Source organism: Nipponia nippon, unplaced genomic scaffold (assembly GCF_047370975.1).
Source record: "Nipponia nippon isolate SJK-2023a ecotype South Korea unplaced genomic scaffold, ASM4737097v1 scaffold_21, whole genome shotgun sequence".
Classification (NCBI taxonomy): Eukaryota; Metazoa; Chordata; class Aves; order Pelecaniformes; family Threskiornithidae; genus Nipponia; species Nipponia nippon.
In genome coordinates this window covers 129805-156391 of record NW_028262338.1, presented here as the reverse complement: position 1 = coordinate 156391, position 26587 = coordinate 129805, and the positions used below count along the sequence as shown (strand labels likewise).

The 26587-nt window shown below is 40.3% G+C and overlaps 1 protein-coding gene across 22 annotated transcripts in view; it reads left to right on the top strand.

The window, feature by feature from the left end:
* The window catches only part of ANKHD1 (ankyrin repeat and KH domain containing 1), a 122409-nt gene that overhangs the window by 25542 nt on the left and 70280 nt on the right, over nt 1-26587 (top strand). For 18 of the 22 annotated variants that reach the window (XR_015705306.1, XR_015705307.1, XM_087760098.1 and 15 more), the window contains exons 3-5: nt 20571-20727; nt 25219-25366; nt 26280-26427. Coding sequence is in view for 20 of the 22 variants with exons in the window: in XM_087760098.1 (XP_087616224.1) it covers nt 20571-20727; nt 25219-25366; nt 26280-26427 (453 nt within the window). In the remaining 2 variants the exon portion in view is untranslated. Of the gene's footprint in view, nt 1-13608; nt 13743-19711; nt 19812-20570; nt 20728-25208; nt 25367-26279; nt 26428-26587 lie in introns of those variants that run through there. The other 4 variants (XM_087760108.1, XM_087760104.1, XM_087760105.1 and 1 more) reach the window with 3 other exon arrangements.

Genomic DNA, 26587 nt, shown 5'->3' with positions numbered 1-26587 from the left:
TTCAGTGCAGCCATCTTTAGAACTGACTTGCAGACTGTTACCTTCCTCAGTTCTCTCCCTCTTTTTTTTTTTTTTTTTAAGGCTAAATAACATCAAATCTTTTTCTGCCCTTACTCATGTTATTTAGACTTTCATCTGCTCTTGTTCTCCTCTGGAGTCTCTGTGCGTGATCTCTGTTCTTCATAGCTTGTTGCCCCAAATTAGTCATATTTCTCAAGTTGAGCTCTATTGATGCATGGAGAGTATGAGTGTTATTTCATCTGTCTTGCAAGCTGTGCTTTTGTTTATACATCTCAGTTTGTTGTCTGCCTTTTGCAGGAGAAATGTTGGTTTACAAGTTGAATTTGACTTTAAATCTACCAATACTTTTCTGAAGAACTGTTACCTGAACAAATTATTCCTGTGTGTGTGCAGTTGATTATTCCTCTGTGTGTGTGTATATGTGTGTGTATATATATTTATATATATTTGCTGACACTCCTGTTTGGATATGTCCTTTAAAAAAACTTCTTAAATCTGAATCATTATAAAGACTAATATTCTGTCTTTGCTTTCAAAGAATTACATGGCTTTTGAGTAACAGAGGAAGGCCACAGTGAACAAGAATATTCTAACCAACCTGGCCTGACTTCCAGTTGGCTTTGCCTTGCATTGCCAAAAACAAGCAAGCAACATGTTTTGGAAGTCTCTACAGGGCAAGCAGCATGTAGGAAGATTTAATAATGAAAAGAGGAGAAACTTGCAATGTGGCTGTGGTTTTGGCTATTAGCCTTCTCTTATAGTCAGCACACCCAGTGCCTGATCCTCCTATACTGTAGAGACAAAATAAGAGGTAGAACAACTTTATTTTAGTCTTTAGGCCAAAAAGAGCAAAAACCTGGAGAGAAATAATGGCAGAAGTTTGCTTTAGTAAAATCATAATTGGCCGGACTTTTCCATACTAGCTATTTGAAGCAACTCCATCCAGAGGCTATCCATTAGATTAATGCTTGTTACAATTTCTCTCTGCATTGTTCTCCAAAGAAGCTCAGTAAAACTTGTGCTCTGTGGTGCCACACATTGGATTCTGTGACCTCTGATGGACAAAAACTCCATCTGAAGAAGCAGAGCTTCAGAGCCATGGACCTAGGTGAAAGTGCATCTCATGATGCACCTGTGTCCTCTTTCCTTTTCATTTTTGAACTTTAGGAGGATGCTGCAAAGAATAAAAAGATGTGGTGGTATGAGTCATAGAATCATAGAATGCTTTGGGATGGAAGGGACCTTTTAAGGTCCCTGCAATGGGCAGGGACATCTTCAACTAGATCAGGTTGCTCAGAGCCCCATCCAACCTGACCTTGAATGTTTCCAAGGATGGGGCATGTACTGCCTCTCTCTGCAACCCATTCCACCCTCATTGTGAAAAATTTTTTCCTTGTGTTTAATCTGAATCTACCCTCCTTTAGTTTAAAACTATTACCCCTTGTCCTGTCACAGCAGGCCTTGCTAAAAAGACTATTCACATTTTTCTTGTAGGCCCCCTTTAAGTATTGGAAGGCTGCAGTAAGGTCTCCCCACAGCCTTCTCTTCTCCAGGCTGAACAGCCCCAGCTCTTTCAGCCTTTCCTCATAGCAGAGGTGTTCCAGCCCTCTGATCATTTTTGTGCCCTCCTCTGGACTCACTCCAACAGGTCCATGTCCTTCCTGTGCTGAGGACTCCAGAGCTGGACACAGTACTCCAGGTGGGGTCTCAGCAGAGCAGAGGGGCAGAATCACCTCCCTCGACCTGCTGGTCACACTTCTTTTGATGCAGTCCCCTGGACTGTTCCTGTAGAGGGGTGTGTTTTTTCTCATGCAGTAACAGTAGATGGGTGTGTTCTTTCTTCAGGTTGGGTCATGGTAAAATAAATTCCTTATTTGCTTTCTGAAGACTGTAGCATCCTGATTTTTGGTTGTTTTGTACTCTGTAATCTACTGTCGCATTCCCAGAGATCTTATTTTCAGGACGTTTTGTTATGCAGCCTGTATGTAATGACAGTACACTGAAAGGCTGTGAATCTTCTTAGGCAGAGGAGAGGTTTTATGAACAGTTTCTCAAATGTTCAGTTTGAAACATGAGTTTATACACTAGTCTGTGCTATACACCATTAGGGTGGTGATTTTTTTTTTTTTCTTGTAAAGAAGTGGCGCACTTGGTCAGCCTCTGAAAATACTTGAGTATTTTGGCTTGCTTTGCCATACATAATAGGCATAAACTGGGGGCTAAATGTCCAGGGGCTTCTCGGTTAAGTCGATGATGTTACTGGCCCTCAAAGCTTACTCTTAGTTCTTTGCTTGAAAACGTAGAAGCATTTTCAAATTTTTTTCCCCAGATAGTCACTGAGTACTGTACTGAGCCAGAGCCATTTTCTGATTCAGGAAAGCAATTACAGCCCATTTGGACTCAGTTTCCCACTGAATGCTAGAAATTTGGAGAAAAGAGTTCAAGTGGGATGTTTGCCTATAAATAGTATTCAAAGGTTATTTGAGTTCTCTTCTTCCTGCATCTCTATTGTGCATGGGGGTCATATCTTGGTGTTAGTCTCCATAAGGGTATGATACTTTTCCTCCATAAGCCTTAGGTTACTCAAAAAGCAGAAAGTAATTCCACACTTTTCTCCTTCTACCACCAAATAGGTGAGAGTGTCTGTAAAGTAACTTGTTTCCAAAGGTCAGAAGCCCTAAAGTAGATGATACAAAATATTTGGCTTAGTTAAAATGCTACAAGTCAAGAACAGGAATTTTGTGCAACTTCAGCATGAATAAACTTTTTTCATCTGTTGATGATTCTCAGGGATATGTGGGGGGATTTCTTTGCTCCTTACCCTCCCACAGTGGGTGGTACCATTTCCATGTTTCAGTAGCAGTCTTAGCTCTTCGAGGTGTATCTTTCAGATTCTTGGAGACAAGCAATTGTCAGACTTGAAATGAGGAAGTATTAGTTTTTCTCTCTGATAAGGCATGAAAGGAAGAGCCAGGAATTAAAGAATAATTGCCTATTGTTAGCCTCGATATTTTTCTGGAAAGTAATGAAATAAACCTTGTGAGTTTTGCCATATTTGATAGCATGAAGTAAAGAATTTATTTTGAAGCTGTTCTTGCAGAGCTCATGATTCCTGCTTCTGGATCATTTACAAAGTCGCTGTATTTATAGTTGTATGGGTAAATATTGTAAGCACTACAGTCTCAAATAAGTTCCCCAAGAGAGACTTGGGGGTTTAATACTACTTTGTATAAGCAACCAGAAGCAATCTGATTGTTTTTTCTCAGTCTCTAGGCTGAGTGCTTCCTTGAAATACAGCAGTGTCAGAGCTGATGTCCAGAGCTCTCAATTTGGAGCCTAGCTCCTTTGATTCTTGCTGGGGCACTTGGTAGACAATACAAATTCTTGCATGTTCGTTTAGCACTGTATACTGTCATTATGATGCTGTTGAGTGTGCTGGTATGTATGTGTACTCTCACGCTTCATTTGACAGGGTGTGAGCAGGTGACTATCCGCCTCTAGGGGAGATGTGCTGAGTCTGCCATTTGAGCGTGTGTCCATTTAAAAGCTAAACAAAGCTAGGCAAACAGTTCAGTTTGTGGCTGAAGTTTTCCCTTACCTAATCACAGTAATACTGGCAAGCGTGATATAACCAGAAGAGCATTTGTTTTAAGTGCATAAATGTACTTGAATAGTTGCTGGTGTTGTGGCCCTGCGAAAGGTGTTGCAGGAGGAGGTAGCGAGGGAGGGAAGAGAAGGCTGGCAATGGAAAAGGCATGAGGCACCGAAGTAATTTGCTGTGATTTTGCTGCCATGACAAATCTTTCTGGGTGTGTATTGCTGGCTTTTAGCTATGTTCAGGGTGAAAAAAATCCTAAAAAAATCCCTGACTTGGTCATTCAAAAAAATTCAAAAATGACGTGATAAGCTCTTATTTAACTATAATATACAGTACCTCCCATTTAATCCTAGAGAAGCACCAAACCAAATTCATGTCCAGAGTAATGTAAATGTTTATAAACTAGTGCTTAATCCCATCCCTGTCCTTTATAATTTGGATTAAAGTTAGCATTGTGTTTGAATATTCCTCTCAAATGCAAGACTATACATTTTCTTACAATCAAAAACAAGTTACAAAGGAGGCCTTAGTTGCCATTGGTGAAACAAAACCAAACCAGAACAATCCCCAACAATTTCCTGCAGCTGGTAGAACTAGCTGTTACTCTGTGACTTGTTTAATAAAAATACCCGAGTTACTGTCAGATCTTGTAGATTACTGTACTAACTAGAACTAGCTCATATACTGAGGGAAGACAGGCAGGGTACTGTGACTTTTATACAGGATGCAGAATTTTTTTTTTTCTGAATATTCCAATATAAATGCCTAGTAGACATTAAATCTGTATAGACTGGGAAAATCTGGAAAAAGAGTAGTTTGTGTTGCAGGGATCATCCTTGGCTTGACATGTGCCTTACAATAGTTGTAGTTACTGGGTTGCAACTGTCCCAGGGTTAGTGCAATTTCTTGATGAATAATTGTTTTGTCTGACTCTTTTCTGTTACAGTTCTTACCTAGCAGTCCCTATGGATTTTTTTTTTTTTTTTCTGGGCTGGTCTTCTACCTTTGCTCTGAACTCATAATGAGTAAACAGAAGCTTTGTTCTCCTCCAAGGCCAAATTGAAATGTCTGTACTTGCATTTGATATGTCTTGCAAGCCAAAACACAGATAGTTTGAATGAACCTCTTTTGTAGGAATTTATTGCCACACATTGAAAAGATCTAGTTTAGCTTCATCTCTTTTGCCCTACACTTTTTCTTTTTTTAAAAAAAGCCAGGTTTCTTGAAGAGACTAAACTTTTTTCCAGTATGGAATCTTGGGGCTGAGGAAGATGCTTCTTTCTCCCCTCCTTTCTATCTTCCTTCTCAGTCGTCTTGCCTCTTGAATATGCTAGCTGGGCAGATGCTTCAGCCAGTAAGGATGCTGTGGGATCAAAGATGAGATGAACTAGTAGTTACATGTCACTTGAAGCCTAGCTGTTAGTGGTAGGTAGAGAGTAAGAGCTTCAGTCTAGGGGTTCATATGTGTAATAGCTTTCAGGGCATACTAAGTAGTTTTTTGCCATGATTGGTTGTAGTATTTCATAGGTGTGGGGAATGTACTCATTTAGGTTTTGGACCAAAGCTTAATTCTTCCAAAGATACTTCAAAACAAAACAAAAAAAAAAAAGGAGAAGGAGAGAATGAGTGAACACTCCAGACCAATCTAGACGAGTTCAGCATTAAAGTCTGTTCTGTTCATAATTGTGTTAATTTTTTTGCTTCTCTGCTAGAGGAAATATGAACAGTTTCTTGTACTTGAATATAATTCTTCAGGCTTTGTGTTGAACTACAAGCCCTCTCATATTCTCACCTGAGCTTTAGTTTGCTTTGTTTAAAGCAATTCAGCCATTGAATTGCTGCTAAAATGATGATTGTGACAGAACTGGCAATTTTATTTTTACTGTGTTATTGCTTTTGTCCTAATTGTAGCTGCTTCTTTAAAACATGAGGTAATCCAAGAGGCAGACTTCTCTCCCAGACACTTATCTGCAGTGAAATGGGTGAAAAATCCCTTTGCTGATGACGAAGTACATCTGTAACTATGATGCAGGAGTAATTAATGGTGCTTCCATTAACTACATGTAATATGTATGGGATTAAAGTGCATTTGGTTGAGTGATCAGCATGATTTTATGCACATACATGATGAAATGTGTCTGAAGGTCCTGGTTCCTCTAAGGAATCAGCAGTGTTGAGGATTGTACCTGGGAACTTGTCACCTTGTAGTAAGGCAAATGTTTCTTTGCCACAGATTTAATAGAAACGAAATCTTGAAAAATTGAAAGGTTGGGTTTCTTTGTAAAGATATTTGATTGGGAAACATAAAATTTGGACATTCTGAATGAGTGGCACCCGGGGAAGGTGTGTGAGATGGCTGGGGTGGTTTAGTGGCTACTTGCTGTCACCAACAGGCAGGAATCTTCTGTTCCGGGCTGCAGAGTTTTCTCTCTTCTTGCCAGTTCTGGTGGTGGCTAGAAAGACCCTTTGGTCAAATTAATCTTGCTGTGCTGGTAGAAAGCTCCCTCTTCTTTTCCCAACTGTGAGTGCAGTGGGGTTGGTGGGAGCGCCTGGGGAAACCCAGGGAGAGGAAGAGTATTGAATAATCTTTCTGGCAGTGGCCAAATATTAGACTGGCACAAAAGAGCTCATGTTATTTCAGCTTTAGAAAATGTAACTCAATTTTCATACAATGGGAGAAAATGGATGCCTAGTGAAAGCTCGAAAAAATCAAACTGATAGAAAAATTTAGAGTTAGGCTGTAGCAAAGTCTGTCATGGTCAGGAGTTTAAATAAGATGCAGAGTATGAGGAGGTAGTTACGGATAACTCGTCTAGTCTTATTCTTTCCTATTTGAACTCTTATGTGGTAACAAAACTCTGTCACAAGGCTTAAAGGAATATTTTATTTTAGTATTTTAAGATAAAATGTGTGGTATTCCATATCTGTCAAATATCCATATTCTTTCTTGAATTCTGAAAACAAAGGAAATGGGCGGATTGGGTTGGTGGAGAGGAATTAGAAGAAATTGCAAACTGTTTGGGGAGATTGCGATTTTGCTAGAAACATCTGTAAGTCTATGTAGAGCTGTTTTTTCATTGCTGAATTTGTTTACGGGGCTTCCAAGCTTTGGTAAAAGCGGAAGTTGCTGGCTAATATTGTGAATTACCTGACTAGGTAACCTGGTATTGAAGTAACATGAGACTAAATGGTGATCTAATGGGGAAACTCTCAAAAGGAATGTACATTTTAATGAGTATTGACTAGTTAAAGAAGAATTCATGTTTGCGCTGAAGTATAGAAAATTAGTTTTCAGATTTTGAGATATCTGAGCACACTGATGTAAAAGCAGATGATCCCAAAAAGGAACCCTTGTCATCAAAATGTTACCAAAATAACAGTAAGAACTAATTGTAGCTGGAGAAGTACTTCCTAGCTTTTGCTTCTGAAAAAAGAAAATCTCGCTGCTACAGTTGCCACACTGGAAAGCAGAGAGAAATGTCATCGAGATTTCTGGCTCCTGTTCTGACAACTACATTGAAATATATGTAAATGCAAATATAATATTAAGAGTTTGCAGTGTCAAGCAAGTGAAAAATTAGAACCTGGAATAACTTTCTCCAATGGCATGTGTATGTTGTGATGGCCTTTAAGTGTATTCAGACATCCCCTTTCACTTCTGGATATTGATCAAGTGGTGAGTTCCTATTATTTTTAGGACTGGGGATTTGTGAAGAAAGGGATATTTTGAAGTTAAGACCATGAAATACAACCCAGGAGAATAAAATTATATTTCTGCTTTTGCCAGAAAATGCTTAGCAGATGATCTGAACATGATTTTTCAGATAGCATTGAAAATGTCATTTTTGGGTGTGATGGTTTGCTGTCAGGAATCTGATTTGTAGAAATTGAAAACTTGGCTGCTCTGGAAGTCTGTGGGGAACTGTGATGGTGACATATGAAATATTGTAAAATGCTAATTACTCAAAAAAAAAAACCTCACCAAACCCCCAAGCTGTAGCTCTTAATTTCATGCTAAATGAATTTTATTTAGCATGCCCAAATACTAATTGAGGAGAATAAAAATAAAAGTTGCAGCCAGTGAATACTGTTTGTGCCATGCACTTGGTGATACAGGGGGAAAAAATACAGCTTTATAGTGGAAGTTTGTATCAGATGTATATAAAAGGATAAATTGTGTTCAGCATAGTTACAACAGGGATATTAAGGGTAACCGTAGGTTTTCAGTGCACTGAAGCTAAGATCAGACTATAATTTTGATATGCAGTAGTGAAGATTACAAAGGCATGTGCTTGACTTTGAAAAGACTGAAAGCCTTAATGTAGCTTTTTTTAGTGTTTTAGAAAACAAAGCTAAAATAAACCCTACCATATCAAATCTCTACTACTTCCTGCCTGGGATTAATAGTGTTGGAATGACCAGTTGAAAAATGGAGAAGCCTTCTGGTTACTACTTTTCTCAAAAGAAGACTATAGGCTATACCTACACTAAAATATCTCTTAAATGAGAATTTCAAAGGACCAAACATGTTTTTCAAGGAGATTTAGCTAAGCAAAAAATACCAATTTTTTGGGGGAGGAAAGGTGAAACTTCTTTGAGGTTTAGTTAGTTGTGGTCTAAATAGTTCACCATTACATAATAAAAATGCGTATTCTCTGTGATTGCCATCAAGAGATGTTCTTGTCTTCTCTTTCCCCTGGCAAGTTTTCTCTCCTAAAGGATTTGGAATTTGCCACCTTCCTCCTCTCGTTCCCCAGTCAAACGAAATTCTTCTATTCTTACAAGCCTTTTGCCATCTTGAGGGCATGTTTCAGATGTGCCAGGATTTTAAATAGTAGTGGTGCCATCTGATTGTTTCATCCTTTTCTGAAGTTCAGCACAACATCAAGTTTCCTTTGCACACTAATGAATGATTTCTTTCTGCTACCAGTGTCAGCTCCTGGTGTCTCGTTATGTCAGCAGAACTATTTGCAGGAGAATGCTTACATTGTGGTTTGGAAGATGGCAAAGGCTTAATCAAGGAGTTAAGCTGAGCCTTTCTGCTGTCAGATTGGCACCAAGTGCCTGAACTACACTGGGCTTATCATCCTCGTGTTTGCTGGTACTGTTCATGGGGAAGACTATTCTTTCTTCTCTACAGGTACTCTGCTTGGGAAAGTTTGAAGTTTTTCTGTAGCTGCATGGGATTTCCAGGCATATGGTAGGAGTTACTGGATTGAACAACCGTACTGTGTAGGCTGAGGAAGACCAGCTCTTCTAGAAAGAGCTGGCCCTACTGCAGAGACCTTTTGCATTTACTCTGCACTATGTGGCCACAGCCCTCCTCTGAGATACCTGATGGGCCAACTGGCCAGGCACAGTTGCTCAAATGCATCCCAAAAGTGCCAAATTTAGTTAACGCACTTGATCCAGCTCTGATGTACCTGAGTAATAGACATGACTTCCCTGAGGTCATATTGTGTGAAGGTGCTTGAAGCTTTTGCCTGGATAGAGGTATGGCAGTGCTAATTACAGGGTTTGACTGCTGTGGAGCAGCCTTTTGATATGGGTTAGTTTACTAAGAAATGCTGTTACTACTCTGCAAATACATCGGTGTAAAGGACTGAAGCATTAGGAAGGCTCATGGCTAGCTTTGGCTGCACACATGAGGTGATCAGATGATACCTCTGCATGATCTTTTGCCTTATGTTTTGTTTGGAGGCAACCCATGAGACAGTAACAGCTTAGTCTGCTCTAAGTGGTTTCTGGAGTGAGATTTTTTTTTTTTTGTGTATAACAGTGGTGGTCTGCTCACCCACCATGTCACGTCAGAAGGATGCTTCATTTACCTTATTACATGATCTGTTTCCAGCAAAAGTGCTAAACTTTTTTAATCCCAGGAAAGTGTGGGGAAAACTTAAAACTTTAAATCTAGTTTTGTGTGAAAGAATGTGTTCTAGGTGGTATATTTTGCAGTTAGGAAATAAACATGACCTCTTGCTGAAGTCTCTTATAGTTCAAGTTGCTCTGAAAATCTGGCACTTGCAAGTAGGGAGGGAATAGCCAGCAGAAGACTTCGTGCTTGTCCAAAGATTTTTATATCTTAACTAGAAGCTGGAATCTTACTGATGCATAATTTTGAGCTATTATGACTTTGGGGGGGGGGGGGCGGGAAATATGTGTTTAAATATTTATTCATTGGTTTTTGTCTTAGAAAGGGATTTTGGGGCTGAAGACAAGCTCTGTTTTTGGTACATTACATTGGCTTTGTAGTACCCTGAACTTTCACTTTGGTAGGTTTACTACTGAAACCAAGAGAAAACAGCCAAGGAACAGAACCTCTGTGGCAGCAAGTAAACTGGGTGAACTTCAGGGTTAACGTTTCAATCTGGGAATGTCATTGATTTGAAATCTGGTAAATACAGCAGAGTAAAATTAGAAGGGACATTCTCCTACTCCGGGTTTTCTATTTGGTTTTATAAGGTGATAAATCATCTGCTGAGGAAGCTATCAAGCTGCAGCCTGCTCAGGCAAGCTGGCCATGCTGTACGAGAGGAATTACTTGCATTATGAAAAACACGGAGCAAGCCAGGACAGTAGGTGTGGTCTGAAACACTGTGGTGGTTGCATAGATTCCGAGCCCTGCTTCCCAGGGAATGGCACTGCCTTTCGAGAGGTTGATTTTTAATTGGCACGGTAGTAAAGAACGATATTAGCCTTTCAGAAATGTTACTGTGTGACACTAGTCGAGGTTCAAAAACCTTGGAAGGTGCTGTTGTAGAGCCTTTAGAGATCAGTATTTGTTGGAAAGGAATAATCTTTGTTATGATATGGCTAGTTGTAAGACAAATCACTCGCATACCTTATTTTGCCATAGTAAAAAGGGAACACAAAAATCAGATCTGTAAACTCAGCATATATGCCATTTAGTCAACTTGAATAATCCAGCCCTGCTGCATTTGAGAGAGCATTGTGCATTTCAGCAAGAAGTTTAGTAATGGTCAACTGAGTTACAATTTAAGCACATGGGCAATGTATAGAAGTAATGAGAGAGAGCAGATACATAATTATAAATTTTTTCCTGCTACTGGCTGCTGAAGATGGTCTAGGGAACTAGTTTAGTCTGAATGAGGATTGATCAGACCTTTGAAAACATGACCCATATGTGTCACCATAATTTTGTCTCCTTTGATTTGTATTCACATCTATCTTTTGGGAATAACTGCTTCTGTTAAATAGGAAACCCTAATCCCTATCTTTGCGTTTGAGTATTATACAGTGCAGAAAGACTGATTTAGAAAGAATCCAGAGCAGGAAGGGGGACCCAACCAATTTAGTTCATGATATTTTCTTGTTCAAAATAATTATTGGTGTTTAAACAGATTTCTATTATGTATGAAATTGCATGCTTATTTAAGCACTAATGGGTAATCTCATACGTAATGGCACAGTGATGTGTGATAATCTGTTATGCAGTGATTAGAAAGGGTATTGCTAAGTGGCTTAGATATCTTTTCAAGGATGTGCCAGACCATAATCAAAGTTTTCTTGGTATGGGATGATAGGGTAAGATTATAAGCAAGTTTGTTGCAACACGGAAGTATATGGCATTTTAAATGTCAGGAGTGAGAATTCAAAAACTTTGAAAGAGCATTTCTGTTCAAAGTTCATCTTTCTTCCAAATGATGCGAAAGATGAGGTTAAAAAAATTATGGTAAAAGAGTATTTGCTACCAATGTATTTATTAAGGGCTGCTGTGTCAGGAGAGGATTTGTGTGATATGAAATTGATGTCAAAAAGTGGGGTTTTTGAAAGGCAAAGTAGAATCACGACATAACATCCTGATTTCTAAATCAGAGAGAGATGGATTTGAAGGGTGGACTATTCGATGGATAAGAAATTGGCTGGATGGACGCATCCAGAGAGTTGCGGTCAATGGCTCTATGTCCAGGTGGAGACTGGTGACGAGTGGTGTCCCTCAGGACTCTGTCTTGGGACAGGTGCTTTTCAGTGTCTTTATCAATGCCATAGACAGTGGGATAGAGTGCACCCTCAGCAAGTTTGTGGATGACACGAAGCTGAGTGGTGCAGTTGACACACCTGAAGGATGGGATGCCATCCGGGGGACCTGCACAAGCTTGAGAAGTGGGTCCATATGAACCGAATGACGTTCAACAAGTCCAAGTGTAAGGTCCTGCATCTGGGTCGAGGCAATCCCAGACATGAGTACAGACTGGGAGAAGAACTCATTGAGAGCAGCCATGCAGAGAAGGACTTGGGTGTCCTGGTGGATGAAAAGCTGGATATGAGCCAGCAATGTGCACTAGCAGCCCAGAAAGCCAACTATATCCTGGGCTGCATCAGAAGAGGCATGGCCAGTAGGTCGAGGGAGGTGATTCTTCCCCTCTACTCTGCCCTTGTGAGACCCCACCTAGAGTACTGCATCCAGCTCTGGAGCCCTCAGCACAAGATAGATGTGGACCTTTTACAGTGGATCCAGAGGAGGGCCGCTAAGATGACCAGAGGGCTGGAGCACCTCTGCTATGAAGACAGGCTGAAAGAGTTGGGGTTGTTCAGCCTGGAGAAGAGAAAGTTCCGGGGTTACCTTACAGTGGCCTTCTAATACTTAAAGAGGGCTTATATAAAAGAGGGGGAGAAACTCCTTATAACGGCAGATAGTGATAGGACAAGGGGGAACAGTTTCAAACCGAAAGAGGGGAGATTTAGATTAAATGTTAGGAAAAAATTCTTTACTCAAAGGGTGGTGAGGCACTGGAACAGGTTCTCCAGAGAGGTTGTGGACGCCCTGTCTCTAGCAGCGTTCAAGGCCAGGTTGGACGGGGCCCTGAGCAACCTGGTCTAGAGGGTGGTGTCCCTGCCCATGGCATGGGGGCTGGAGTTAGATGATCTTTTAAGGTCCCTTCCAGCCCAAGCCATTCTATGATTCTATGAATCTGCTATTCCTGAACAGGGTTTATGTCATTATACAAATAATATTAGCAATGAAATGTAGTCAGGTAAGGCAAAGTGTAGTGTCTGAAGTAACTAGTTGGAGGTTTTTTTGGTTTTGGTTTGTTCGGTTTTGGTGGTGTTGTTTTTGTTTGGTTGGGTTTTTTGAGATATGGGTATTCCAGATGCAAAATCTCTGCACGTTTCAGTGCAGCTATTCTTTGTGCATCCTCAGATTACAAGCTCCTGTGAAGGTCTCCCTTCACACATGGTCCTGGGTACTGCATTCGATGTGAAAGGGGTCTGTAAATATTGTGTGAATTCTTCAAAGACTCACCAGAATCATATGGAAAATCAAGTATGGCATGCTTCACTTAATAAAGAGGGTTTTAAGCATCAACTGCTTTAATGAAGAAATTTGTTTTAAAGGCCAAATGACTTACCCAAAAATCCCAATGGCGTAGGTCAGTCTATACCATGACTTAAAACAGTTATTTTACTTACACAGCAAGTAAACCTTCCCTTGTAGCTCTAATGTTCTTTAGCTTAGTGTGAATTACGTTCTTTAAACAACACTTTATCTTAAAGTTTTTAAAAGCATATGAATTTTAGAAAGATGACTACACTAGAATGAATTATTAGTATTTTTCTAATTACTATATACAAAGAGCACTACTCAATGTGTGACTTCTTCCTTGAGGACTTTAGTCTGAGAAATCATAATACAATAAAACACATTTAAATATTTAAAATATATTCAAAAATTGTAAATATATCATGTCCCCCATTCTGATGTTGTAAATTAGATATCTTGATGCAGAAACAGTGAAACTTGAAAATGGCTATTCCTTTTGATTTGCTTGGCTTTAGACTGTTTTTTACAAGAAAACGTAGAGCCAGCATGACCTAATCTCACTTCAGATGGGCTGAAATAGTTTGTGTTGCATCCTTGCTGAAATCTCTTTTGCAAGACTAAAGTCTGTCTGTCTTTCCATTGCTGTGTGGTCACATAATCAGCGAGACCCACCTTTTTTTTTTTTTTTTTTTTTTTTTTTTTGTAGCTGGGGTCTATTAGAAAACTGATGAGACAAAACTGTGTTCAGTGCTTCTGTGCCCATGTCTTTTGAACCAGCAGTGGCTGTGCTGGGAGCATCATGAAGTTGTTGAAGCCTGACCTGGAATGGAGCGAGCACAGGTCTGGCAATGAGTGTGCTCTTGGTGTCTGTGCTTTGTTCGCCAATTCCAGTTGCTTCACCACCTGGCTGATAAGTTACTTGTTCAAGGCCACTAGAATTTGCAAACCTTGCTTAGGCATTAAACATGGGCAGCAGGTTAGAGCTGATTTGGTGTTTTCCTGGGTTTGTCAGAAGATCGACGTGGGTCTTGGTGAGTGTGCTGATAGCACTGTAGTTTGGTTTACTGGCTCTGAAAATGATGTAATATGAACCTAGTGTTTGGCAAAATATTTTAACATCATCAGAGAGAAGTGCATACTTTTTTGTTAGTTATAAGGGGAATTAGAAAATCACTTTCTGTTAACATGCACAAAGCAGGAAGTTATGACATCAGAAAGCAGTGGACTGCTGTTTGGTAGATGACTGATAACATCTCTACTTGCTTCCGCCACTGCTAGAATTTACAGCAAATAGTAGGTGGTAATTTTCTGCGCATGCTGCACTGCTCTGAAGTATTACCAGAAATAAACTTATAATATGTAGATTAAAAGGTCCTGAGAAATCTGTTGTCTTTAGGAAATCTTCCCTTAGGTTCCACTCTTAACATGCCTGAAGTGAATTCCTCTGGTGTGTTGTTAGGGGAGCCATACCTGTGTGACAATTTGAGTTAAGCCACCTGAGACCTTACAGAACAGGGTGTGCTCAGTCCTGCTTGTTGCCTTCTTGTCTTGTGGTAGCACCTGTGTGATGTGCTAGAATTAATTAATTTTCTGGTAGAGTTACTGCTTGTTGGCACAAGACTGCAGCAGTTGCTTTTGACAGTCTAGAACTTCTCGGTTCCTCTGAATGGGCATAAAGAAGCTAAAACAAAGTCCCCTCTCATTTTCCCTGAACCCTCCTCACCTTGTTGGAGGTGCTGCTTGTACGCCATGCTGATTAAAGCAGGTTCTTGACATACCATTAAAAAAAAAAGACACATTTCTGGGCCACGATTCTCATTTCATTCTTCTTTTGGGCTTTTAAAGCTGTCCACATTTCCATCAGAACCTGCCTTTGGGGGACATGTGCTGCATGACCTTAAGGAAACAGAGGATCCCTTTAAGCTTCTGAGACCAGCAGATGATTCCATGTGAGCTGAAGTTTAGTTAGACTTTGTGATGAATGTGAGATCATAAATTGGACATGTGTAGCAGGTGAATGGCCTCACGTGTGTTAGAACATACAATGTGCTGGAATTGAATGGGAAGGAACACAATCACCACTGAATCTGCAGCTTTTTGTGAGGATTATTGGATGTTACCGCTTATGCTTAGATGTGTTGATCTCTTTGGAACAATCTCCTTTGATGTTTAAAGCATATGTTGACACCAGCTGTGTGTGGTATGAGGGCCTTAACTGTGGCCTCCATACCAGAGTAATTTCTTTCTAAGGTATTTTAAATGGTGATAATTATGAGCTACCAGCTAGAAACTACACTTAAATATTTTCTTTATCCTTGATACGAATTTTATCCAGTTAGGAAGGGTAGAGCAACAGATACTCCTGTGAGAATGTTCCTTTTCTTGAAATAGAAGGGAAGGGAATGGTTGTGTCTGGGTATCTGGCTTGTTCCTTTACTGCAGTGAACTTGAAACAACTTTGGCCTAGGTTATTCATGCTGGTTCTTTAAGATTTATTCATGGCTTTCAACTTCTGTGTTCAAATTGTAAAAATACAGAGACATGGTTTTCAGAGAGCGTAATCTCTGATTCCTCATAGCAAAATCATACCAGTGGTATGCCCATTTGGGTTTTCCAAAGACACAAACCTGGTTGTGTTTCAGTTTTTCTGAGGTGATATCTGTATCTTTGATGGGTTAAACTGAGGAAGATCACGCTGAGAGGTTACCAGGTCATTTCAGGTTACCCTAAAACTCTGACCTTGGTAGTTACATGGTAGGAATATCCTGATGAGTCTGAAAGTTAACAAGGAAGCCCATGCTTCAAATCAGAGTGTTGGTTATAGGTGCGTAGGTGTGTATCTGATGAGCAAGCTTTTCCCTTGAAAGGTGAGCTTCTTGTTCTAATATACCTCTGTCATCAACTTCAGGCTAATTTAAATAGTTCAGTAGTATGGCATTAACTTGTGGAATATCTGGCATTATTTGCCACTAAGATCAGTCATGCTGTGTGCCATAGTAGCTTTAGGAAAAAAAAGTCATTGCTCCAGACTCAACCTAGTTTATATAGTAGTCAGTTGTACTGGACATTTCATCTCTGTTAAACTGTTGAATTTTTGACTTGTTTGAACTGTGGAAATACCCTTTTCAGATGCAGTCTGAATCTGTGTACCATAGAATTAGTGGTGTGTGGCCCAGTAGAAGGACTAATCTGCTTGCAGATCCTGGAATTCAGAACTGTTTTCTCAGCATACTTTTCTCTCTGATTTGGAGATCTACAGTCTTTGTGTTGATGTGTTGGATGGGGGGAGGGGGGAAGCTAGGTCATCTATTTCCAGTCAGGGGAGACAATAGAATCGTAGAATGGTTTTAGGGTTGGAAGTGACCTTTAAAAATCATCCAGTCCAATCCCCCTGCCATGGACAGGGACACCTCGCCCTAGATCAGGTTGCTCAAAGCCCCGTCCAGCCTGACCTTGAACACTTTCAGGGATGGGGCATCCACAAGTCCTCTGGGCCACCTGTTCCCGGAGATGGTTAAGAGCTCTCTTTTCAGTTGTTGGATAATGCTGCTGGCCTTGTCCCTGCCAGGGTTTGTGAACACACTGGCACATGGCTTCAGCAGAAGGTGCTCAGCTAAAGAACTGCCCTGCAAAGGCAGACTGAAGGTGTGTCTAGCTACCTGTGCCCTGCAGTGGTCTAGCTGTGGACACCTGAGGGGAAAAGCAGTGAGATCACACTACAGGTGATAGTCTCTCCTCTCTCTGTCCTTCCAGTAGTCTGTTGTTCGGGAATGTCATTAAATAGTGACTGCCAGGGCCACTGTTCTTAGTATTACTGTAAAGCCTATGCCTTCTATTAACCTATCTGATCTATTTTTAAATTCACTTTTTTGGCCTTTGCATGGCAGCTCATGTTGTATGGAAGTACTTCCTTTTGGTCTGCTTATGAACATGCTCTTAATTTTAGTGGTAAGCTGTAACTTTGCATTGGGAACATCACCATCTCCCTATGGTTAATGACTGTAGACTGTTCTCAATGAAAAACAGTCTGCAGTGGCTCCCATATTCTCATCATCATGAAAAGATGATGTTACACATCCTCTGTGGTGGCTTGTATTCCTGAAAATGTGCCGTTGCCCTGCAGGAAGCACAAAACGTCAGACACTGGGTTCCAGTCCAGGTAGTGTCAGATCAGTAATCAGTAACACGCTAGTGAGACTGTAATAATGTGAGCAATTGTGATTACTTGCGTGCAAGAAGGATGAATTTGAGCAAATGTGGAGAATGGTCTTGAAGATGCTTTCAGTATTCATTGGATGTGAGGAGACAAGAAGAGTTTTAGCCCAGCACCTGTGTGTAGATCAGATTGTTGCTGTCCCTGTGTATATGAGGTGTCTTAAAGACCTGGAAGAGTGACACGAGCAAATGGTTATGAAGTGGACACAATAACAATTAAATTAGAGATTAAAAGATAAGTGAGCATTACAGCAAGAAGATTCTGACATAGTCATCCTAAATCATAGTGAAGTAAAAACCGAGCAATTATTTAGATGGTACTGTAAACCTGCAAAAGGAAAATAAATGAATGGGTGTCTGCAGTGGTAATTCTTGTAGTCTGTCTCCCTTTTACTCCACCCAGCCTAACAAATGTCTACTCTGATGTCTTCTGTGGCTGTTGATTAGTTTTGGCATGTGCAATATAAAAAATTTAGGAAATCAACAGTGGGGGGGATGGCACCTGGGTTGAGCTGTAGCTGGTGAGGTAAATAAAAGGCATCTTCAGCTTACCCTCCGAAAGTCCTTGGTGTGGTTATAGCACCTGTTTTGGAACAAAGTAGGAAACTGTAGCGGGCTGTCAGTGTGCTTTTACCAGCTCGAAGGAAGAGACAGTGACCTGTGGTTGGTAAGTCCTCCAGGAGACCACCAGCAGTAATCCATGAAAACAGATGCTTTGGAGCAGGAGCTCTGCAGTGGTTGAAGTTAGTTTGTCTTTACAGGACACAGGACTGTGGTGTGACTTCTCTTGCCTTCAGAAATCCCATGTATGAATGCTTCAAGAAGGAAACTTCAAAAATAGAGAGAATAGTCAAGTGTAGGTTCTGCTTGCTGTCTCATCTACTACCTTAGTGATCTGAAGTGGTTGAGATATCCAGTTTAGTTTCAGATAGCCAGGTCATTTGGGGTGGGAAGGGGGACGTTTGGTGTGGTTGGGTTGGTTTGTTTGGGTTTTTTTGACTGGACTTTTTATTTCCCACTTCTTTTGCCAGCAGTAGAGCTGTTTACCAGCTAGCTCCTTCATGAAACCCTTTTAAGTAGAGGAAAACTGTTGTTGTGCTGCTCCTTGTAAGCTAAATCTACTCCTTTGCTCAGGGGTCATTTTTCTAAATCCTGTGGATTTCTCTTGGGTACTTTTCCGCTTTGCTTGCAGTTGTCCTAGATGACGCCTCAGTGCTGAATTGTGAAGACTTAATTCCCTTTATTTCCTTAGGCAGTACTTTTATGTATGCTGCAAGCTAGTGTAAGCCACCACTGCCACCAGAAATAGCTAGGGTAAACATCTGTGTAGTTACTGTGAGCTGCCCTGGAGAAGCAGATCTATGTAAAAACTATCACTTTCTCTGTATGTTTGGTACTAAATTGATGTCCTGATGCAGTTTCACAGTGACTGTCCTCCGCTGTCCCACCTGCCGCAACTGCAGAGCCAACATCGCCTTTTAAACCAGCAACAAATTCAGTTTATGTTAATATCTGAGGTGTGAGCTGTGGTGTTTGAGCCTTGTTATTTATAGCCTCACTATATTTAACAGCAGTGGCTAGAAAGGTTATGGCCTCAACAGTTTGGAGGTGGAAGGGGGCACGTGGCCGGTAGCCTCTTCAAGTACATGGAGTCAAGAGTCTGTGGCCCTATGTTTCTCTGCTCTGACGGCAGTGCGCTAGACAGTCTTAGAAAACCAGATGGGTGTGGTGTGGACAGATCTAGTTGCAATGTTTCATTTTATCATGGCGTGGGTAATTTATTATAAATTGCTTTTCATGACCTCTTGACATACTGAAGTGATCCAGAGGTAGGATGTTGGAGCCAGGGAGGTAGTGTGCTTGGATCTGACCACGTATCTCAAGCAACTTCATTTTCATAGCCCATGGTCCGTTTCGGTCAGCCAAGTAAACTTCTGCAGCCCATCGTAGGTGTCTGCCTTGATGACAGGACAGGGACTTTTCATCATTTCCAGCAACACTGAGTTTGAATACTGTAAGCCAACACTTACCAGCACTGCAGCGGTGATGTAGGATAATGTAACAGTGTGTGCCTGGCGTATGCTGGCCTAAATTGTTTTCAGGGTGGAGAAATTTGGTAAGTACTGATTCTTAAATTAATGAGAAACAAATTGGATGCTCTCAAACTGGGGAAATACATTGTCTGAAGATAATGTTGGAAACTTTCAAAATATAATTTCAGTACTTATTCTGTAATAGTTACAAGCTGGATTGTGGGAGACTTGGTGTAAATAAATCTTGCGGATCTATGCACGTACCAAATAGCAAATCTTCCGAGGTATAAGATGTATTATTTTCAGAGGTTTATATCTAATTTGACCCTGTTTAACAGCTAAGGAATTGAAAAGTTACTGACTCATCACTGGAAGGTAGCTAATCTATAAACCAGTAACCATTTGCTTTTTGTAGCATGTGAAATTGATTTTTGGGGGGGGGGGGGGTGTACTATTCATCAGTGCATTTCTTTACACTATTTGCACATTTGTATATGCAAATATAAGTCCTATCTACACTCCAGAGGCAACTGTGCAGTGATGTTTGCATATGTAAAATAGGCTGTGCTCAAGGCTGTGATGAACTGTATGGAGTAAAACCTGTGTGGGGTAAAACAACCCAACTGTGCCATAATTTTGTATCAGCCATGTAAATGAGTGGGTAAGTACCTGCTTATGGTGCTGTTCTGTATTGGCCTTCAGTTTTAGTCTTGCAGCAAAGAAACTGTTTTTAAAAAAGAAGCTGTTACAAAAGTTTCTTGAGTAGGCATTTCTACTGTGTAATGCTAGTGTAGAGGGGGCAATGATTTTAAGTATACTTAAAATATTTGAAATTTTGTTTCATAATTTTTGTGCCTGTAGCTAGAGATGTAGCAGTTTAGAATGTTAAATTATTGTGATTTTAAGCTAAGTTTTAATTTTTTTTTTCCTAATCTTAAAAAAGAAAAGGTATATTAGGGCTAAGTCCACTTCATTTTGGGTGGAGTTATGTGGGAAAGGGATAATAACTTTACATTTTAAATTGGAAAATTCTTTGCATTCAGAAAATATTAAACCAAGCCTGTGGAATAATACCCATTTCCCAAACTTCTGGTTTTGAGCTTGACCCCTGGACTTCTCCTTATTCCCCTGAGATATTTTTTTATTATTATTTTTATTCTTCAAAGGTATGAGTTGGGAATTTGGGACAGGTAATGAAGCTGCCAGTTGAAAAATAGTTTTCTTACTGCCGTATTATAGCTAATTAAATGTTCAGGTCTTAGGCAAATGTTAACAGTTACTTTTAAGTAGCTGATTTCTGGCATGTTTGCAAATGATTTTTAACTAATAGTGCATGTGGTTGAAATCTAAAATAGTGTTTTTGCATTTCTTTTGTGTGACTTTCATACTAACCTGACTGATGAACGAACGTACACTGAAGGAATTGGTAAATTGTCCACTGCCGATGGTAAAGCCTTCGCAGATCCTGAGGTTCTCAGAAGACTGACGTCCTCTGTCAGCTGTGCACTGGATGAAGCTGCTGCTGCATTGACACGGATGAGAGCAGAGAACAATCACAATGCAGGACAAGTGGACAAGTATGTATTGATTGCTCCTCACCCCCTGTTTCCCAACTATAGAATGTAAGTTTATATTTTTAACTTCAAATTCAGTTAATTTTATAGTTGGTAATGTATCTACTCTACTACTAGCAGAAGCGAAGTGTGAAGGTGTAACTACTGTCCTGTCAGGTTATTGACTTCAAAGTTTAAGAGGAAAGTACAAAAATGTTACTTTCTAACCTGCTCTTTCTGTGTACTAGACAGTTGATTTCTTTTTCAAAAACAGGGTAAATTCTTAGCTGTAGAAGAGTTGGTAATAGTTCTCTAATTAATGCCTCAGCATATTTTGTTGGAAACTAATGAATCTAGTTCATTGTATTAAAAGTTGGAAGAAAATACTAATACTTACAGGGCAACAGTTTGCCCCAGGATCTTGCTCAGGAACTTGGGAGAAAATGAAACTATTATCTGATAACTTTTTGTAACTGATAATTAATGAGAACAGCATTTAACTCCCATGATGACAGAACTGAGGATTTGTCCTATGTAGTCAAAAGCTTTCTTCTACATTGGTAATTTCAAAGCATTTTTAGGGGTCCTGAAATACTTTCTACTCTGACAAGTGATGCAAATAGTTTCTAAACTGTTGGGATGGTGTGACTGCATATACTGTTGAACTTCAGATCTAGGATCAGAACTTGAAAGTCTTAAGTTTCCTTTCATATAGATGTCCTCTTGAAATTCAGACTTGGGATTTGCGAAACAAAGTGCTTACAGTAAGGGCAGTAGTCTTGAGTTGTTGCTCAAAATGTAAATACGAATATAGAACAAATATAGTTCCATTTCGTAACTGAAGCTACAGAAACTACTTGTGGATCAAAACATGGGGAGATGAAAATATGCTGGGGAAGCATGCTTGAATGTAAAAAGAAGCGTACAAGAGGTGGAAGCAGGCCAGGTGGCCCACGAGGAAAACGGAGACAATGTCCAAGCATACAGGGATGTGATTAGGAAAGCCAAAGCCCACCTGGAGTTGAATCTGGCAAAGGGCATGAAAGGCAACAAGATAGACTAGTGTGAGTGTATCAGCTGCAAAAGGAAGATGAGGGAAGATGTGGGCCTGCCTCAGAATATGGCAGGGGACCTAGTCACGGGGACACAGAAGAGAAAGAGGTAGTGAATGCTGCCTTTGCTTTGGGCTTTACTGGTGAGATTTGCTTTCAGGAATCCCAAGACCCTGAGACGAGCAGGAAGGTCTGGAGCAAGGAAGGCTTCCCCTTGGTTGGTATCAGGTCAGGGAGCATTTAAACAGGTTGGGCATAGTCCAGTCGACAAGTTCATGGGACCTGATAGGATGCACCCATGATTACTGAAGGAGCTGGCCAATGTTACTGCGAGGCCAGTCTCAATTTATTTGAAAGGTCATGGAAAATATGGGAGGTTCCTGAGGACTGGAAGAAAGTAAATGTCACCCCTGTCCTCAAGAAGGGCAAGAAGGAGGATCCAAGGGAATTATAGGCAGGTCAGCCTCACCTCAGTCCCTGAAAAGGTGATGGAGCAAATCCTCCTAGAACCCATTTCCTAACATAGTAAATACAAAATGATGATGGGAAGTAGTCAGCATGGTTTTACAAAGGGGAGATTAAGCCTTGTACGATGAGATGGCTACCTTGGTAGATGAGAGGAGAGCAGTAGATGCTGTTTATCTTGACTTCAGCAAGTCTTTTCACACTGTATCCCACAGCATCCTGTGGGACAAGCTGATGAAGTACAGACCGGGTAGGTGGACAGTGAGGTGGATTGAAAACTGTCTGAACTACTAGGCTCAGAGTTGCTAGTAGCATGAAGCTGAGGTGAAGGGGAGTTGCTAGTGGTGTACTCCAGAGGTTGATGGGGCTAGTACTGTTTAATGTCTTTATCAATGACCTGCATGATGGTACAGAGTGCATCCTCAGCAAGTTTGCAGATGACACAAAACTGAAAGGAGTGTTTGGACCAGATGATTGTGCTGCCGTTCAGAGGGACCTTGACAAGCTGGAGAAAGGGGCCAGCAGGAATCTCATGAAATTCAACAAAGGGAAATGCAGAGTCTTGCACCTGGGAAGAAATATCTCTGTGCATTGGTACAGATGGGGAGGGCTGAATAGTTGAAAATCAGCTTGGAAGAAAAAGACCTGAGTTTCGTGGTGGACAACAAGTGGAACATGAGTCAGCAATGCACCCTTGGAGCAAAGGTCAACAGCATCCTGTGCTTCATTTGGAAGAGCATCCCAGTGTCGTTCTTGTCGCTTTTACAAAATGTCTTGGAAATATCTCAAAGGGAACCTGAGCAGGGAGCAAATTGGGAGATGTCTTGAGGTGCCTGGGTCAACTAGAATGAACTAAGAGTCTTGTTTTTAATAGCTTTTTCCCAGAGCATATTGGGTTTCACAGCAGTTGTGTATTATATGAAGTGGCTTAAGGTCGTCTTCTGAGCATGGTGGATCTGTTTCAGGATTTGTCTCACAGGTTATGCTGTTGGGTGGCTCCCACTTCTAAAGGCTAGACTATGTGTGTGCAAAAGTGCATGTATCCCCACCCTTTCATCCCAGCTGAACGTGGGAACCTGAGCTGTAAATGCCTGGTTACCTGTGGGTTGCAGCAGGGCTGTTTAACTGCTTCCGCTGTGAGCGCCCTTACTACCCCCCCAGGAGAAGGTGGCAGGTTTGATAGCATCCTGCAGCCTTTTAGTGGGATCCCATTGCTTCAGTATATGGACTTGACTATGTAGCCAAATAATAAACTTTATCAAAATATCAGTTATTTTGCTTAAAATAGTGATTACAATGCAAATATGAGTGATCAGATACTGGGTATTCTCTTCAGGTCAGATCTCAGCTTTTATCTGGCAGCTGCTAGCACAGTTTATTTCATTTTGGGGTATATGGCAAATGAATTCCTTTTCAAATAGAGACTTAACATAGTTTAACCATTACAGTCTTTGAACAATTGAAAATTAAAACTTGTATGCTTTCCTGAGGGAACTTTGTGCTCAAATGGATATTTTCTTCATTGTGAGTGAATTTCTTGAGTAAACTATCTTTTACAGAAGAAAAGTAGAAGTTTGAGGTTTTTAATGAATCCGAGTGCACTAGTTTTTTGGTTTGGTTTTTTTTTTTAAGAAACAAGCTTCCATATCTTGCAAATGAAATACACTGATAGGATGCATGACATACAGTCCTCTACTGTTTATAACAGAAGGCTCTTCCTCCCTTCCCCCTCCCACCAGGGCATCATTAGCTGTAGTTTGGTTCCTGGTGGCTGAGAGACCATGATTCCTTGCATATATTTTCTAAATAAAATTGTATCATCAGTTAGAGAATTGTAACTGAGTTGGTACTGAGCATGACTTGCTCTTGTTTACACTTGTGTTTAGCAGTGCTTTAACAGTTGTCTTTGCTGTTAGACTTTTTTTTTTGTACAGAAAAAGATTTAAAGGACAGGTGACTTGGTTTGAAGTGAATTGAAGCTCAGCTCACCTTTTTCAAGACTTGTTTAGTGTACTTTCCTAGGTGTCAGGGGAAATAGCTATTCCCTCTGCTTCAGAGGTTAATGATGGTTAAAGTAGTGATTATAGAATTCTGAGCTTTTAGATGCCAAGAACTTGGGGTTTGTCTTGTCTTTTCCTTCTAACTCGTAGCTTGTAATTACTTCTTACGGCTTTTTTTAAGGATGAGTTAGTAGTGTTCCATGTAGGATTTGTGTTGTTATTGCTGTTTAAAAAACATGCAGTTCAATTAGCTTATTTCATCCATCTGAAAACTTCTGTAATATGCTTCTAACAGTGCATGAAAGGAAACATAGTAAACTTCTGTAAGGTTCCTCTCTTGTCTTCCTTTAAGATGCCATTAGGTAAGGTAAGGATTTTTCTTTGAAATGACTACTTAAATTAAGAAAGTGGTGTTTTCAATTAAAAGAAAAAAAGTTTTGGGCTAGGGCAAAGAAGGAAATAGTCCCACTACAGGAGAGAACGGTCAGAAGTTTGTCTTATTGCAGTATTCAGTATTAGTGGTCTCTGTGATACTAGGCTGTTCACTTTTTTGATTTATCTCTACCAGAAATTTGCATTGGTACCTATAGTTAGTAGTTTGTTGTGGTCATAGCCTCTGTGCTTCTGGCATTCCACTGAAGTCTGAATAGCATCAGTGAGGTTTACTTCTGTATCTTTCAAACACCACAGATTACCTAGTTGCGAGCACTCTTCTCTGCATCTAGTCTACATGAGAGCTTATATGAGTTAGCAACTGATGAGGACAAGAGCTAATTTAGACATAAGCAAGGTCTTTATCTCACCTGTGGAAATAAAGTGTGTGTGTGTGTGTATATATATATATATATATACTTAAAAAAATCTGTAAGGTATATTTTCTAGTAAGGCTTAGTACTAATGTCATGATTCTTTAAGTAATGACTTCTTTCTTGCATAGGAAAGCTACCCATCTATTGTAGGTTTATTTTCAGCTTATTCTGTGGTAACTGATTTTCCAGTCGCAGTTTGGCAGAAGCATGCTCAGATGGGGATGTAAATGCTGTCCGGAAGCTGTTGGATGAAGGAAGAAGCGTAAATGAACATACTGAAGAAGGGGAGAGTCTCCTTTGCTTGGCCTGTTCAGCAGGATATTATGAATTGGCACAAGTAAGTAACAAATAGAATCACAACTAAGCCTTTGTGGAGCATTGTCTAAGGGGCTTCTTGGATAGGTAAACATTTTAGCTATTCTGATTATAATTCTTTATAATCTAAACAGAATATCGGTTAATACAGCTTATTCTGATTTTCCAGTTATCATTTCTCTTTTCAATGAAAATGCTGCCATATATGCCTTTTAGGTTTAAGGGACTTGCCTGAGGAATGTATCTTGTGTTTTATGGTGTACCTAGTTTTCTGGCATTGTTCTAGATGCAGTCAAGCTGTTCTGCCAAGCAGACATTGCAAGAGGATCTAAAATACCAGCAAAATCAAACACTACAAGTGGTTACCTTCTAAAAACTCATGTCTCAGTCATTCAGTCCTTTTTTTTAATCACATCTGTATCAACAGTGTATTAATTTGTGTTAATTTTTGGCTTTTATACTTGTGTATCTAAGGGCAGAATTTGTGCTGCTTTGAAGATGTTTAGGAGGTAGTTCTCAGAAAGTGGCCAGCTTCATGTTTTGGTGCCAGGCAAGAATACAGAGAGAACACTGCTTACCTGTAAGCTTGACCCGATGTGTGCTGTGGTCATGAATGCAAGTGTACAGTTTCTCTGCTGTCATTCTGGCTAGTGAATTGCCCTGTGACTTTTGAAAATGTCGATATTGCACTGTAATTTAATGTTGATTTTAGCAGATATGAACAAATGTAGAAAAAAACAGCATCTCCTGAAGCAGACCACAGTGCAGGTAGTAATTATAAATGGTCCTGGGGAGTGCCATTGTTCTTCACCATTGGTGGTATTACTGCAAGGGAATGTCATGGCTGGCTGGGGAATCATTCTCACACGCCCCACTGAACTAAAAGCAAAATGTTGGTGTTACAATTTATTCATTAAAGTGAACTTTTTCTATAGGTGCTGCTAGCGATGCATGCAAATGTTGAAGATCGAGGGAATAAAGGAGACATAACTCCCTTAATGGCAGCTGCCAGTGGAGGCTACGTAGATATTGTTAAACTTCTCCTTGTTCATTGTGCAGATGTCAACGCACAGTCTTCAACAGGTAACTGGGAAACAGGAACACAAAGAATTAATAAGACTGGCACATAAGACGTGCAGCTGTTTTGAACATCTGTGGTTTTGTCTGATAGTTTCATTCACAAGAAAACATGACAGGAACTATTAAGAATAGGCCACATACATAGTGGATGTGTTTAGAGTCT